Source organism: Pseudonaja textilis, chromosome 1 (assembly GCF_049901715.1).
Source record: "Pseudonaja textilis isolate UNSWEBS1 chromosome 1, rPseTex1.2, whole genome shotgun sequence".
Taxonomy (NCBI): domain Eukaryota; kingdom Metazoa; phylum Chordata; class Lepidosauria; order Squamata; family Elapidae; genus Pseudonaja; species Pseudonaja textilis.
The window spans coordinates 39,946,371-39,961,086 of record NC_141990.1 but is presented as its reverse complement, the minus strand read 5'-3'; the positions used below and the strand labels follow the sequence as shown (position 1 = coordinate 39,961,086).

General features: G+C 44.0%; 1 protein-coding gene across 3 annotated transcripts in view; it reads right to left on the bottom strand.

The window, feature by feature from the left end:
* The window catches only part of SRF (serum response factor), a 70,312-nt gene that overhangs the window by 40,255 nt on the left and 15,341 nt on the right, over positions 1-14,716 (bottom strand). For all 3 annotated transcript variants that reach the window (XM_026695876.2, XM_026695875.2, XM_087932081.1), the window contains exon 2: positions 1,586-1,852. In XM_026695876.2, coding sequence (XP_026551661.1) covers positions 1,586-1,852 — 267 coding nt within the window. The remainder of the gene's footprint in view (positions 1-1,585; positions 1,853-14,716) is intronic.

Here is a 14,716-nt window from a genome sequence, read left to right as displayed (position 1 = left end):
ACAGTCAGGTACATAGAGAGCTGTGCTGGCCACAGCAATGAAGACTGGGAAAGAGGGTGAAGTTCTGAAGAAACAGCAAAGAACATAGAATTCATCATGTGGGATCTGGCCAAACACTGCCTCTTTAGTCTGCAAATTGAGGTAACATGACTATTGGCACCAGCAGGCTTGGATCATCTTTTAAGCAGCAAACAACAACTTTGTGACACAGATTTACAGGGATAATTTAAGAGGTATGAAGACGCCTAATGTTTTAAGGCTGGTACTGAAGAAAAGCACTTATAACTTTTCTCCATCTTGGAGATAACAAAACAACTGATCTCTCTTACCAAGACAGGCAGATATTCTCTTCCCCCACCCGCTCTTTCCCTCACACACACTAACACACACATACTGTCCTCTAGGTACCCCACTCCTCTAGTAATGCTCCAGCTGCTGTGGAGAAAGTAAAGAGTTAAGCTAGCCGAGTATTTGGCTGGACACTCAGAGAGAGAGAGAAGGAATAGTCTGTTCAGCCAAGTGTTTCAATTCCCCCTGTCCTCCCTGCCCCCTTCCAAAACAGCACCAAGCAAGAGACAGCTGCAGCTTATAAGGAATGTGAGGGGCCCAGCCAGGGACTCCAGGGAAGGAAACCAGGCCTTATATGGCCATGGAGGCAGAATCCAATTTTTATCAATGAGCGGGAGCACAGACGCCCAGGCAGAGATAACCAAAAACAGAGCTGCTCCAGGAGGTCCTAGCAGGAAAGCAAAGAGCACCTGCCACATTCTGCCCAGCCCAGCGCAGCCACCCAACGCCTGCTGCCATTAGAAGAAGGCAAGACATGGGCTGTTCCCATCCCACTTTGGCAGATATCCAGCCCATCTACTCCAGTCCCAGGGAATTTGGTGGGGGAAGGGAGAACAGCCTCCCAGGAGAAGTAACACTAGATAAGTCTGAGCAATCAAAGCACTGTCCGTCAGCTTCAGCCTTTCTCCCCACTTTCTCCACACTTTACTGAAGCTGGGTAACATGTGCACAGAGAGGGTTGCTGGGAATCAAGGGGGCACTGCTGCTCCCAAAATCAAAGCCCAACAGCAGAATCCAGGTCCTGACAGCTCCCAATCTACTGCATCCCACAGAGCACCTCATTTTTTCCCTTCTAAAGTTAACCTTGCAACTTTAAATTATGGGAATTAACTCTTACACTGCTAGATTTCATTGGTGCAAAATAGCAATAGCACTTAGACTTATATACCGCTTTATAGTGCTTTACAGCCCTCTCTAAGAAGTTTACAGAGTCAGCATATTGCCCCCAACAATCTGGGTCCTCATTTTACCCACCTCGGAAGGATGGAAGGCTGAGACAACCTTGAGCCTGGTGGGATTTGAACTGCCAAATTGTAGGCAGCGGGCTGCAGAAGTAGCTTGCAGTACTGCACTCTAACCACTGCGCCACAGAGGAAAATGCAACAAAGGAAACAGTCTGGTCCTTGCAGTTAATCTGGCAACACACAGGTCTACCGCACTGAAGCACATGCAGAGAGCAACAATGCTGGTAGCTCTTTCTCTCTCCAAAGACTGACAAGATAGAAGTTGGGGATACCTTCGTTTCTCCGCTGCTGTCCGACTCAGACACCTGATACGTAAGGTCCGTTTCCTCAAAGCCCGTAGCACTCATGCGCTGATCGCTGGTTGGGTCCGACCGAGGAGGGGAGTCAGGAGAATTCAAGCATGTCTGGATCAGTGCTTTCCCCGTCTCGCTGGTGATCATTGGCTGCAGTTTCCGTGTGGCGAAAGTGTAGACGTGGCCTGTCTCACTGGCCACAAGTAGCAAAACTTGAGTGCCCGTAAGGGTGGAAAGTTCATAGGCCTAGGGTAACAAAAAGAAAGAAAAAAAGATGGTGAAGGAAAGGAACAGTCAGGAACAGATTCTGAAAAATGTTACTAGTAAGAAGAGGAAGTACAACTGGATTCATCTCACAACAGGACATGAGATACCCTTTTGGGTTGATTATGGGTTACATAAGCCATAATGAGGTTTTCAAGAAGCCACAGTTAAAACAAACCATGGCTGGGAATATACATGATTTTACCTAACATGGACATCTCTTCGCCTTCATTCCAAAATACTTAAAAATAATACTAATTGACTAAGTTAGGATCTATTGCTAGTATTTGGGTGGTTCTGGATAAATTACAGCTTTCCTACTGTATTGATGTGCTAGGTGCAGCAGTAGCTGATCTTGGATGGATGTCAGAAACCTAAGCAGAGTCAAACCTAGTTACTCTGTGGATGAAAGACCATGAGGAAAATGCAGGCTAAAGACTAGACTGGGAAGCTAAATAACAGTAATAACCTGGACGATGATAACTACAAACCACTTCTGTTTTACTGCCAAGAAAATTATATGGAAATCTCCATGCAGCTACTTAATAGTTGACCTTGACTCCAAGGAGGTTTATGTTCATTTAAAACAGCAAGCTCTTTGAAGTGAGACACATGAAACACTGAAAAAGTATAGACCTTATGGCTCAGGAAGTAGACAACTGCATTATCCTGCAATTATGAGCAGAAAGTCATAGTAGCATCATTCACAAGCATAGTTCCTTCCAATTGCAACCCGAAAATGCCATTTCAACAATTCTAGGTCTATATACAGGTAGTCCTTGATTTATAATCACAATTGGGTTTGGAATTTCAGTCACACATCAGTATGGTTATAAGTTGAACCATCACATGACTGGACTCGATTTCAGGATGATTTTTAGCCCAGTCATTAAGCAAATCACCAGTCATTTAGCAAATAGTGATCAAGTGACCACAAGATGCTGCAACCGGCCATAAATGCAAGCTGGCTGCCAAGCACTCTTAAGTACAATCACATGGCTGTGGAGGTGATGCTACAGTTATACTAAGTGCAAGTACAGGTTGCAAAGCACTTTGTCCAAGACAGTTGTGCCTTTCAATCACCCTTACACAAACAGCTGTAAGTTGAGTTCTACCTGTGTATAATGGCATAGTTCATAGGGTGTGTTAATTTTGCTTTGTTCTTCATTCATTACAGATATCATAATGCACGGTATGCTAAGCTTGCAATGTGGCCTTCCAGATCACACAGCCAATGAAGTCAACTACAAGTCTCAAAAGCTTGTGCATTAACAAATGTATTGGGTTAAATAACCACAATATTTCTTATTGGTAAAAAAGGTAAAATAGCCACAATTATACTTCAGAAAACTGCCCAATGGAATGCACTACAGATAAAACTATCATTTTGAGGGGGGGGGTTTAACAGAATACTGATCCAGAGAGTTGAAACCAGATTTGGCGGTTAAGAAGAAAATACTAATTAGTAACTGCATAGAAATAAAAATCAGCAGCCAGCATACCAAACCACAAATCTATCTCTGACCATAATTTCATTTCCCAACTTGGTTCCTTCCAGTTGTTCTTTTTCCCAACAAACCTTCTCCTATGACAATAATAGAAATACAGTTGCATAACCTGGGAAAGTTATGCTTGATTATAGGAAACTTTGCTCCACTTTCTAATTCCAGGATGAACACTCAGGACAGAGATTCATTTCTGAAAATGGGAAAGTAAAAAAAATATTAAAAATAAAGTGTATGCCATATTGAAGACAAGAGTAGCAAACAGGCAATCTCATAAAAAAAGTTACTTGGAGTAGGATGACATAAAATAAAGATGAAAAAGGTTCTAAGCTAAAACATGCAAGTTAAATGGGTAGCCTCCAATTCTAAAAAATTTCATTTTGGTAAAGCATGTGTAAATTCTCTCTTTCCAATTCTTCTACATGTTGTGCAACATTATCAACCACCTGGCAATGTCATGCTCTCTCTTTAACTACCATGTTTGCTACGCCCGCATCCCTCAGGCCCTACTAACCTGTTTTGCCAATTTCTTCAAGTCTCATTCTTCTCCAAATAGTTCTTCAAAATACAGAGCTAATTGGATGTCATGCCTGTAATCTGTGATTGGCTTCATATGGGGCGAAGAATACATGATGAGGCACCTATTACACTTGATGCTCAAGTCAAGTTCCGGTGGTGAGAAAAAATGTATTCCACTACAACCAATTCTGCTTTCAGAAATACAGAATTTGAAGGAGAGGCCCAATCACTTAGCCAGACTCTAGGTAGAAGGTAGTGCTTGGCTTCATTCAGGGATACATAGATTAGCTTTTATAATCAGAACTGAGGAGGTTTTGCATGATCAATTGGAGGCCAAGAGCTCCAGTATTTTAGCCCCACCTCAAGATAGCACAGTGCTAAAATTAATTCCCTGACATAAACTACTATCTTTTCTTTCTGGACTAAAAACAACTGTCTTTGCTTAACCTTATGCTTTTACTTCTTTGAATCTCAACTGGGAATATAATTCTGATTTAGCTTTCGAGGATAAATGCATCTTTAACATGTTGGACAATTAACAATCTTGCTGTGGCTTTGTGGGCCAAAAAAGAGTGGGAGAATAGGCATGAGAGTGTTTCCAGTGCATGATAATATTCAACACAGATGCTATCATATATAGTAGGTCCATCCAGCACAGCATTGTTATTCAGACCAACAAACACAATCTAGAAAGTCCAGGACAGAGCCTTTTGGAATATACAGAATGGATCTTCTATATGCAATCAATGTGCTTTGCTAGTGCACTGTACTTCCCTTTTTCCTTGGGTAGACAGAAGACAGGCTGAAGAATTATCAACTGAGTGTTAATGTTTAACGGACACTTCATTGTCAACCAACTGGCCTGTATTTCCAGGAGTGATTAGAGGATTAGGCACATCCTGAGGGAAGCAGTGCTCTTAGGCTTGATGAAGGGATTTGGAATATGAGGTGGGTGGCCATGAATGTTTATTCATCAGGCTACGTTTGCAAAAATGCTTTTGACATGGCAGCTGATGTAAGACACAAGTTCAGGATGGGAGGAAGTGGGAAGGACCTACTTTGGCAGTAGTACCTGTGAAAAAGATCTGGGTGTCCTTGTCATCCCCCCCAAAAAACATAAACTAGAAATGTAATGTGCCTGCTAAAAAGACAAATGCTGTCTTGGAATCAGTTAAGAGAAACACGAAATCCAGATCAAAGGAATTTTTTTTTTCTAGTTTGTAATGGTCAGACTCTATTTGACTGTGACATCTTGATCTGGGCATCACTTTTCAAAAAAGACCATGACAGATACAAACAAGCTGAAAGAAGGATTACCAAGATGGTGAAATATTTGGAATTCAAACTGTGAAGAACAGTTAAAAGATAGAGATATGTTTAGCCTACAGAAAAGACAATTAAGGGGAGATATGACCACAGACTTCAAATATATGAAAGACTGACAAGTGAGTGGATTTACATCTATTGCTCCAGAGCAGGGGCCTCCAACCTTGGCAACTTTAAGACTTGTGGACTTCAACTCCCAGAATTCCTGAGCTAATATGACTGGAGGAGGAATTCTGGGAGTTGAAATCCACAAGTCTTAAAGTTTCCAAGGTTGGGGACCCTTGCTCCAGAGGGTAGGACCAAAACCAAAGAATTAAAACTATAAGGAAGTTCAAGCTAGTCATCAGAAAAACATTCGGACTTTGCAAGTCATCAGCCAGTGAAACCAGCTGCCACATGACATGGAGAGTTCACAGTACTTGAGGTCTTCAGAGACTGACTATGTGCATCTGTCAATGTTGTAGCACAATGTTTCTTAAAGTGTGGTCTCAGGAACCCTGGAGATCCTCTAAGACCTTCTCAGGGCTCTCTGAAACCAAAATTATTTGCCAGATATTGAAGATATTAGCAGAAATTTAAAATAATGTCACTCTTCTTCTTCTTTTATATTTTTAACAAATATTAAAAATGTAACATATGGAATACTTCTCATGAAAAATATTTTACATATGTTAATATCTAACGAGTTTAATATTATTTTATAAGATTCAATAAATATTCTACATATGTTCAGTTTTAATTTTTAATATGACAAATATTCATAAATATAACCCAAACAAAAACATAAGCAAACTTACAAAGCACAGTATAAAGGTAATAGACCATTGGAAAGACTTTCAAAAGCTATATAAATCATTTCCTCCCTACGTGCTGAAAAATCTGCTGGATCAGCCCTAAAAAATCAAAAATCAGCCCTAGGCAGCCATCAAGATCATCTTTAAGACTTGTGGACTTAAACTCCCAGAATTCCTCCTCCAGTCATATTAGCTCAGGAATTCTGGGAGTTGAAGTCCACAAGTCTTAAACTTGCCAAGTTTGAAGACCCTTGATCTAAAACTGTCTAAGAAAAAAGAATTTGACACCTTTTGGGATAGTTTATTGCAAACTCAAACAACATGCACCATTTAAGAACAATCAAGAAATTCTCCTTAAAGTTCAATGGAAAACTCTTCTAGTTGTTTGAATCAAGTCCCACCATTATTTTAAGCCAAACAAAACAGATTTCCTTCATTATCTATTTGACAATCCTTCAAATATTTGAAATCAGCAACCCTACCATGCCTTCCTTGCATCTTCTCCAAACTAAACATACTCCAACTTTGTCAATTCTCATGACAAATATTAGAGGAACAAAGAGAGTGCAATGCATGGTCAATATTAAACCAATGACTAATATAATCAACACTGATGGCAACAGCCCATGGGGCTTTCTCTAATGTACTCAGAGATGCAGAGATTGCAAAGAGGGATCTTCCTTGTGATAATCATGGGCTTTTCCCCTTAGCTACAATGCATCCCCTATTTTCTTGAAGTGCAACAGATGCTATATAGTAGAAATAAATAAATATAAGCTGTGCACAATGCTCTTATCTAATAAGCCTCAGGCTGTTTATTGGCCCATTCACTACCTCTCCAAGACAATAATGTACAAACCAAAGCTTTTTGGAGTTTTTCCAGTTTTCCAAACTGGTCTATCAGGTTCATGAAACAAAAAAAGTTAAAAAGTTATGATATTTATGTAGTTATTTACCAGGCACATCTAAATTATATTAAAATACTGGTAACCAAAATATCTTTATAATACCCAAGGAATATCATAACTTTTGACCACCCCTAATGTTTGGAAATTGAAAGTTGATGTACTCCAAGAAATAGGATATACTAAAGCATGAAGACTGGTAATTCAGATTCCACTTTCAAACCCAAGATTTGTACTCCAAAACATGAGATTGTGCTAAGATGACGCTTTCCAGGCTATCAATGTACCTACTTCCATTAAATATTTATAGGACAGAACACAAGATATGGATGTGATGTAGAAATACGATCCTTGAAACAGGTTGAAATCTACAGGACATAAAATGAGGGAAAAAAACCCATACAAATTTCACTTAAAGAATGATGAAAAGGCAGGAAATGAATCTTCAGATCACAATCTTCAATCAGATATGCCTTATTTTTTCTCCTCTTCTTTATCTAGCTGACTCCCTTCAAGTAAAAACAAAAACAAAACTTCCTGATCCAAGTTGCCTGACATTAAAAAAAAGGATGCAAACACACAGGCATAAATACAAAGATAAGATAAGATAGCAGCTGTGATCCAAAAGCAACATAGCGGGAATTACATCCTCTTACTCTAAAATTCCACAATAGCGTATTGAAGGATTGCTCAGAACAACCAGAATGTGGTCCTGGAGCCCAACATAGAAGGGAGAAATTGACAGAATTGAGGGAAAGGGGTACCTTGCTCAAGCAGCACTACTCTACCCAAGGTCAGTCAGTTTCAGATGATGCCAAAAACATTATCGACACTGAGGAAGCTACTATTATTCACTATACATATATATCTACATTGAACAAGAACGTAATTTCATGGGCACACAAAAGCACTAGTCTCTGGCTTTTTGTTGATACTACAACTACTTTGAAATATAAACAGTGATTTTGACACACCTCTGAAGGCAACTTCTCAATGTTCCATCAGAAAGATCCCAAAATGAACCATTCTATCCTCAGAAGAGCTGTTTTCTGAACGCCTATAAAGTGGTCACCCTAGAATAAGTTATTCCAAATATTCAAGAAGTGATCCAAAATAATCCAACTATTTCTAGAATACTTACAATGTGCATTTTGGGCTTAGACCATTTTCTTAACACTTGGGAGTGGCCTGCTCAGGGTCAAAAGTTCTCATGATAGAATCTTTTCCACACTCATAGTTTTAGAAATTTCTAAAGTTCTGAAAAATAGATGCACATCAACAAATTTATTGAGGGGGGGAGGGAGGGAAGGTGGAGAGAGAGAGAAATTGATTGATTCCCAGCACTGCTTTGCTATGCAAAAATGCACTCACTCTTTTGTTGCATTGCCACTCCGTCAGTGTTTTATGTAATTAATATCAATGTCCCAGCAGTTCTAAAAGATTATATGCCATGGTTAAATTTCAGACTGCTATTTTCAATCCACTTTTCTCATAATTTTGAATATTGTTTCCTCTACAACCATATTAATATCCTACCCATGTATGTGCCCTCTGCAGATTTGATAAGCAAAACATTAATGCCCATGTCAGGTATTGTTTTTAAATTATCTTTGGATATGCAAACTAGATATGCCAGTCAGCCTATTCAATAAGAATCAGTTTGATCTAATGGTTAAGGCACCAGGCTAGAAAACAGGACTGTGAGTTCTAGTTCTGCCTTAGCCTTAATGACAGCTGAATGACCTTGAGCCAGTCACCTCTGTCAACCCAATTTATTTCAAATGAGTTATTTGTAAAAATAATGGTGGGAAATAAATAAACAAACAAAACAAAACATAATGGCCGTTGGTATAATTACCTGAGAACGCTCTATCTACCCTGCAAGAGAGTCCAGGATGGGTTAGACTCCTCCCTCTGATGTCATAGAGCTGAGTCTGCCACTATATAAAAAGCTAGCTGGATCCCCTAGCTGGATCCCCAGCTTTAGACGAAGATACTTGACAGACATAGAATGTCTCTGGAAGCAAAAAAAGCAATTAGAAACAACCCCCTCCATGACCAGAATCACACGTAACAAGGGTGGGGCTGGACTCTCTTGCAGCATAGATAGAAAGGGCATTCTCAGGTAATTATACCAATGCCCATTCTCATCCATGCTGCACCGAGAGTCCAGGATGGGACATACCAAAGCCTGCATGTCCATGGGAGGGTCATCGTCTGGTCTGCTTATTCAGATTGCAGAACTCTCTGTAGCACCCATCTGCCAAACACTGCATCCACTGAAGCAAATGAATCCAGATGATAGTGTCGTATGAAGGGTGACGGAGACGCCCAGGTAGACGCCCTACAGATCTCTTCGAGAGATTCCTGAGTGGACAAAGCAGCAGAAGTTGCTGAGCTTCTGGTGGTTCTTGGGCACCGGAAGGGACAAGGTCTGATAAGCATTGGAAATACATGCCCTGATCCATCTACTTAGGGCAGGAGAAGAAGCCTTGCACCCCAAGGAGTTTGGAGAGAAGGACACAAACATAGCCTCAGTTTTTCAAAACACAGATGCAGATGCATAGGACTCTCCTTACATCCAATGTATGCCATTTGTGCTCCAATTTGTGGTGTGGCTGAGGGCAGAAATCTGGCAACGTCTTGAGCCCGATGGAACCAGGTATTGATTTTTGGGACAAAGATAGGACCACCCTGTTCTCATGAAAAATGCAGAGATCCTGTCTGACTGAGAGCGCTGCCAGTTCTGACACTCTCTGGGCTGACATAATGGCCACTAGAAAAACCATCTTAAGGGTCATGAATTGGAGTGACACCGATCTGAGGGGTTCAAACAGAGTCCCCGTAAGGGCCTGCAACATCTTAGGGAGCTCCTATGTGGGGTACCTATGAACCACCGGGGGATGGAGATTGGAGGCCCCCTTTAAAAACCTACAAACTGATGGATGATGGGACAGGGGAGAGAAGTTTTCCCAGTGTAGAACTGATGACAGGGCCGCCACCTGGCAGCAAAGTGTGTTGGGCAAGAGCCCTTTATCTAACCCATCCTGAAGGAATAGTAACACGTCAGCTACAGATTCTGAGGTGGGAACATGGTTTTCCTTCAAACACCAATTGCAGGAAACCTTCCAGGTGGCATCGTAAATGTGAATCATAGGTTTACGGGCAGCCTGAATGATGTGAATTACCCTACCTGGAAGGTTAAGAGTCCCTCAGATGTTGCCACTCAAGTGCCACATGGTCAAGTGGAACCACTGAGGGTCCGTAAGGGCCCTTCCTGATGGAGGGAGATCCTGTGGGCCAGGATCCTCCACGGCTGGGCTACAGACAAGTTCACCAGATTGGCAAACCAGGGTCTCCTAGGCCAATGAGGTGCCAGAATTGGCTCTGCCTTTTCCTCCAACATCTTCCGAATGACTGCCGGAATGATAGGAAGAGGGGGAAAGGCGTACATGAGACCTGGGGGCCATCTGCTCCCAAGCGCATTAGTCCCCTCCACTCCCTGAGAAGGAAATCTGGTGAAATATCTGCTCAACTGAGCATTCAGGGGAGTGGCAAAAAGGTCTACCGTGGGAGTTCCGAACGTCAGGGAAAGATCACTGAATATGGAAGGGTGGAGAATCCACTCGGAGTGGTCAACCTTGCTCCAACTCAGCCAGTCGGCCCAGAAGTTGTCAACCCCTAAGATGTGATCCACCCTGATGGACAAAAGGTGCCTCTCCACCCACTGCCCCAGGCGTTCGGTTTCCCTCATCAAGGCCCTGGACCTGGTCTCCCCTTGTCAGTTGACGGGTGCCTTTGCGGCCATATTGTCCATCATCACCAACACATGGGAACTTGCCACCCTGGTCCAGAAATATTTTAGTGCCAGGAAGATGGCCCTGAGTTCCAGACAGGTTATGGGACAGAGACCAACCCCCTTGGGCTATCTCACCAGCCAGAAGGGCCCCCTAGCCCTGGAGACTGGCATCCGCGGTGAGCAGAATTCTGTCTGGTTCCTTGAACAGATGACCCCTCCAGATTGCTGGGAATCTCATGAGGGCTTTGGACCTTGTCTCCCCTTGCCGGTTGACATGAGCCTTTGCAGCCATGTTGTCCGTAAGGACACTGATTGCCTGAAATGTTTGAGAGCCAGAAAAATGGCTCTGAGCTCTAGCCAATTTATGGGAAGGGTCTGTTCCGATCTGGACCAAATGCCCTGAGCTATCTGGCCCTGCATATGGGAACCCCATCCCAGGAGGCTGGCATCGGTGGTTATCACTAGCCTGTCTGGGTCCCTGAACAGGAGTCCCCTCCAGATAGATAGGGAATGCCACCCATTGAGAGATCTCCGGATTTGTAGTGGGAGTGGGACCTTGATGGATGAGTGGCTGGTTCCTGCTCGTTGGTAGGGAAGCAGGAACCATTGGAGGGCTTGGGAGTGGAGCCGAGCCCACGGGACAATGCCAATACAGGAAACCATCTTCCCCAGAAGTTTGGACAACAGTGACAGGGGGACAATTTGATGTTGCTGGATCTGGCTGATGATCTCTGCAAGGCTCTTTCCACGAGCTGGGGACAGGAAAACCTGGCACGACATGGTATCGATGACTGCTCCCAAGTGTTGCAATTTGGTTGTAGGAGAGAGCTGGCTCTTTTTGGTGTTGATGGAAAATCCGTGGCTCTGGAGACATGACAGGGTAATTTGCAGATCCCGATGGGCCGCAAGGATGGAAGAGGTAAGAATCAAAATGTCATCCATGTAGCATTGGATCCTCACTGGAATAGAATGCAGAGATGCCACCAATGCTGCCAGAACCTTTGTGAAGACCCTTGGAGCCGATGAGAGGCCGAAGGGAAATGCTTGATGCTGGTGATGGGTATTCTGATAACAGACACGGAGAAACTGGCGATGATGAGGCCAAATTGGGATGTGGAGGTAAGCCTCAGTTAGATCAATGGAAGAGAGGAGGTCGCCCTTCCGAACGCTCTCTAAAATAAAATGCAGAGCCTGCATTTTAAATTGCCTGTATTTTACAAATTGGTTGAGAAATTTTAGATCAAGGATGGCTCGCCACCCCCGAGGCTTTGGAAACGATGAAAAGGTGAGAGTAAAGCCCACGTCCCCGTTGAGATGGGGGAACAGGTTGAATAGCCCTGATTTCAAGAAGGTGCTGAATGGCCTGATTCATGAGGGCTTGCCCGGAAATGTCCCGTGACATAGGACAGATCAAAAAATTTTGGGTGGGGTGGGGTTAGGAAGTCCAATTGTAACCCTGACCTAATAGTGCTGAACATCCAGGCGTCCGTCGTTGACTCCTCCCATTTGGAGGCAAAGAAGGCTAGGTGACCTCCGATGGATAGGGAGAACGAGGGATTACTTAGAGCAATGGAAGGAACGACCCCCTCCCCCCCCGAAAGGGCCGTTTACCAGTAGAAGGTTGTTGCCTGCCAGATGTTTTGGCCCGTTGGTCTTGGCGTTGCGAGTATGGCCTGTGAGAGCGGGGGAAGTGAGATGAGGTCTCCGCTCGGAAGGCAGGAGGGCGGTAAGGAGCAGGGCGATAGTCGGCTTTCTTCCCAGAGGAAGAGAGAATTTTACGTTTATCTCTGGTTTCGATGAGTTAAGGTTCCAGAGCATTGCCAAAAAGCTTATCGCCTGCGAAAGGAAGCCAGTTTCCATTTTCGGTGTGACTCCGCCTGCCAATTTCAGAGCCATAAAAGTCTTCTTGCTGCTACAGAAGATGCCAGGGCCTTGGATGCAAATTTGGCGGAATTGAGAGTGGCATCCGCAGTGAATTCCGCCGCTGCAATAATCTTATTAAGGTCTTGGTGAGACCGAAGGTCAGAAGCAGGCAATCTATTCTGGAGTTGGCGTATGGATGCCCTGGTGAAGAAGGATGCTGCTGTTGAAGCCCGAACAGCCCAAGCAGCAGCCTGGTGATTGCGCTTGAGGGTCTGTTTCAGGATATCTTCTGGCTCCGTGGGAGTGCCAGAAGATGAGAACGAGGCCAGAACCGGAATGTCAACAGAAGGCACTGCCAGGGCATTGTCTTGAGCTGTGCTGACATAGTAGAAATGCTTATGTAGAGAAGATGGGCGAGGACCTGCTGAAGGAGAAGCGCACTGTTCCTTGACCATGTCCAGGAACAAAATGGGAGAAGGCAAAACCTCTGCATGCACTACAGGCTTGGAGAAGAGTGAATCCCCTTGGCTAGAGGGATTTCCTTGTGGCTCGGGAGCCACTTCCTCTGGCGACAGCTTGGCAGTGACCAAGGCCTTGCTAGTAATGGTCTGAAGAGAGTAGGTTTGAAGACCAATGCAGAGGATGTCTGCTCTGGGCAAGAATCCTCTTCCTCTGAAAGATTTTGGTCAAAAGTCTCACCCCCTTCACACTCTGAATGAGAGGAGTAACTGTGTTCAGATGGTGAAGCCCCTCCTTCCTCATCAACCTCCTTCCATTCTGGTAGAGAAGAATGGACCCTGAGGTCCTGAGGCCTGTGTAAATCAGGATGATGAGGCAAGAAACTTATAGATTGAGAAGGGACAAGGGCCTGAACACTTTCCAGAGGCTGAAGAATTTTCTTGAAGCCTTCAGCCAATCCCTGCCTAATGGCTGATGAGACTACATCTTGGATATCCCTTGGTTTATGCTCAAAGGTAGAGGCAGAAGGCAGAAGGCCTGCTGCTGTGGGAGTGAAGGTGGCTTCAGGCCTAGATTGAGGAGAGGCTCGAGGCCTGGAGGGAGGGGGAGGAGCATAGGGCACAGAAGCCTGTTGGAAATAAGGCCCAGATCTACTTAAATCCTGAGGATCTGACTGTACTGCAAGAGCCTCAGGAGACCAAGATGGAGGATGGAAAGGCTCATAGATAACTTCTTCCCTGGGAGGGCTTGGTTGGGGCCCACAAGTATCACCTGAAACATGCTGTAGTTGCACTCCCTTCTGTTGAATAGTTCTGTTGAACTGCCTCTCTAGAGCTGCATGTCTGTGCTTCTCTGCCCTCAATTCAGCCTGAATTGCCTTCTTAGCTTTGATTTTAGCAGCCACCTCCCTCTGGACTGATTGGGTGTGTTGCCTACGTCTTTTTCTCCTATTGGGCTTAAGAGACTGTTCCACTGGGGGGGAAAGCTCTGCCAGAGCCTTATCTTGCTCCATTTGTAAAATAAAGGCACTTGCGTTGGAAAGAAGCTGTTTAGAAATTTTTCTATTAAGCCTCTTAGGGTATAAATGGCCCCCAGGCTTACAAAATGGCTGCTCACCTCGTGATGGAAGGCTTGAATCCAAGATGGCCGCTGACTACAGGAAAACAGGCTCCAAGATTGAAGAATCGCTCCTTAGGCTATACAGAGCCCCGAGCGAAGTCAGCAAGGGAAAAACACAGCAACCAGCTACACGATCAGCTGGCTTGAGCTCTTATCAGTTTGCCAATCTTTAGGATCACTCCAAACCACAGGCGTGGGGGACGCTGCCCAGCTTGCCTGCACAGAGCTCTGTAAAGCTGCTCCCAATATGCAGGAGAGAGAGAGAGAGAGAGAGAGAGAGAGAGAGAGAGCCCTGCTCTCCTGGGAGCTGCTTGAAGAAAGGAAAAAAGTACTGAAGATTGCTGGTGATTGCTATCTAACAGAATGCTTTCAGAGACACAGCTACTGACTAAAAGGAGCTGAGTCAAAAGTTGGGGTCTCTCCCTGGGGCTGGCTTTTATATCTTAGTACAGACTCAGCTATGACATCATAGGAAGGAGTCATCTCATCCTGGGCTCTCGATGCAACATGGAGGAGAAAGGAATTCTTTTTCCTCTTTCCTAGCTATCTTCTGTTGT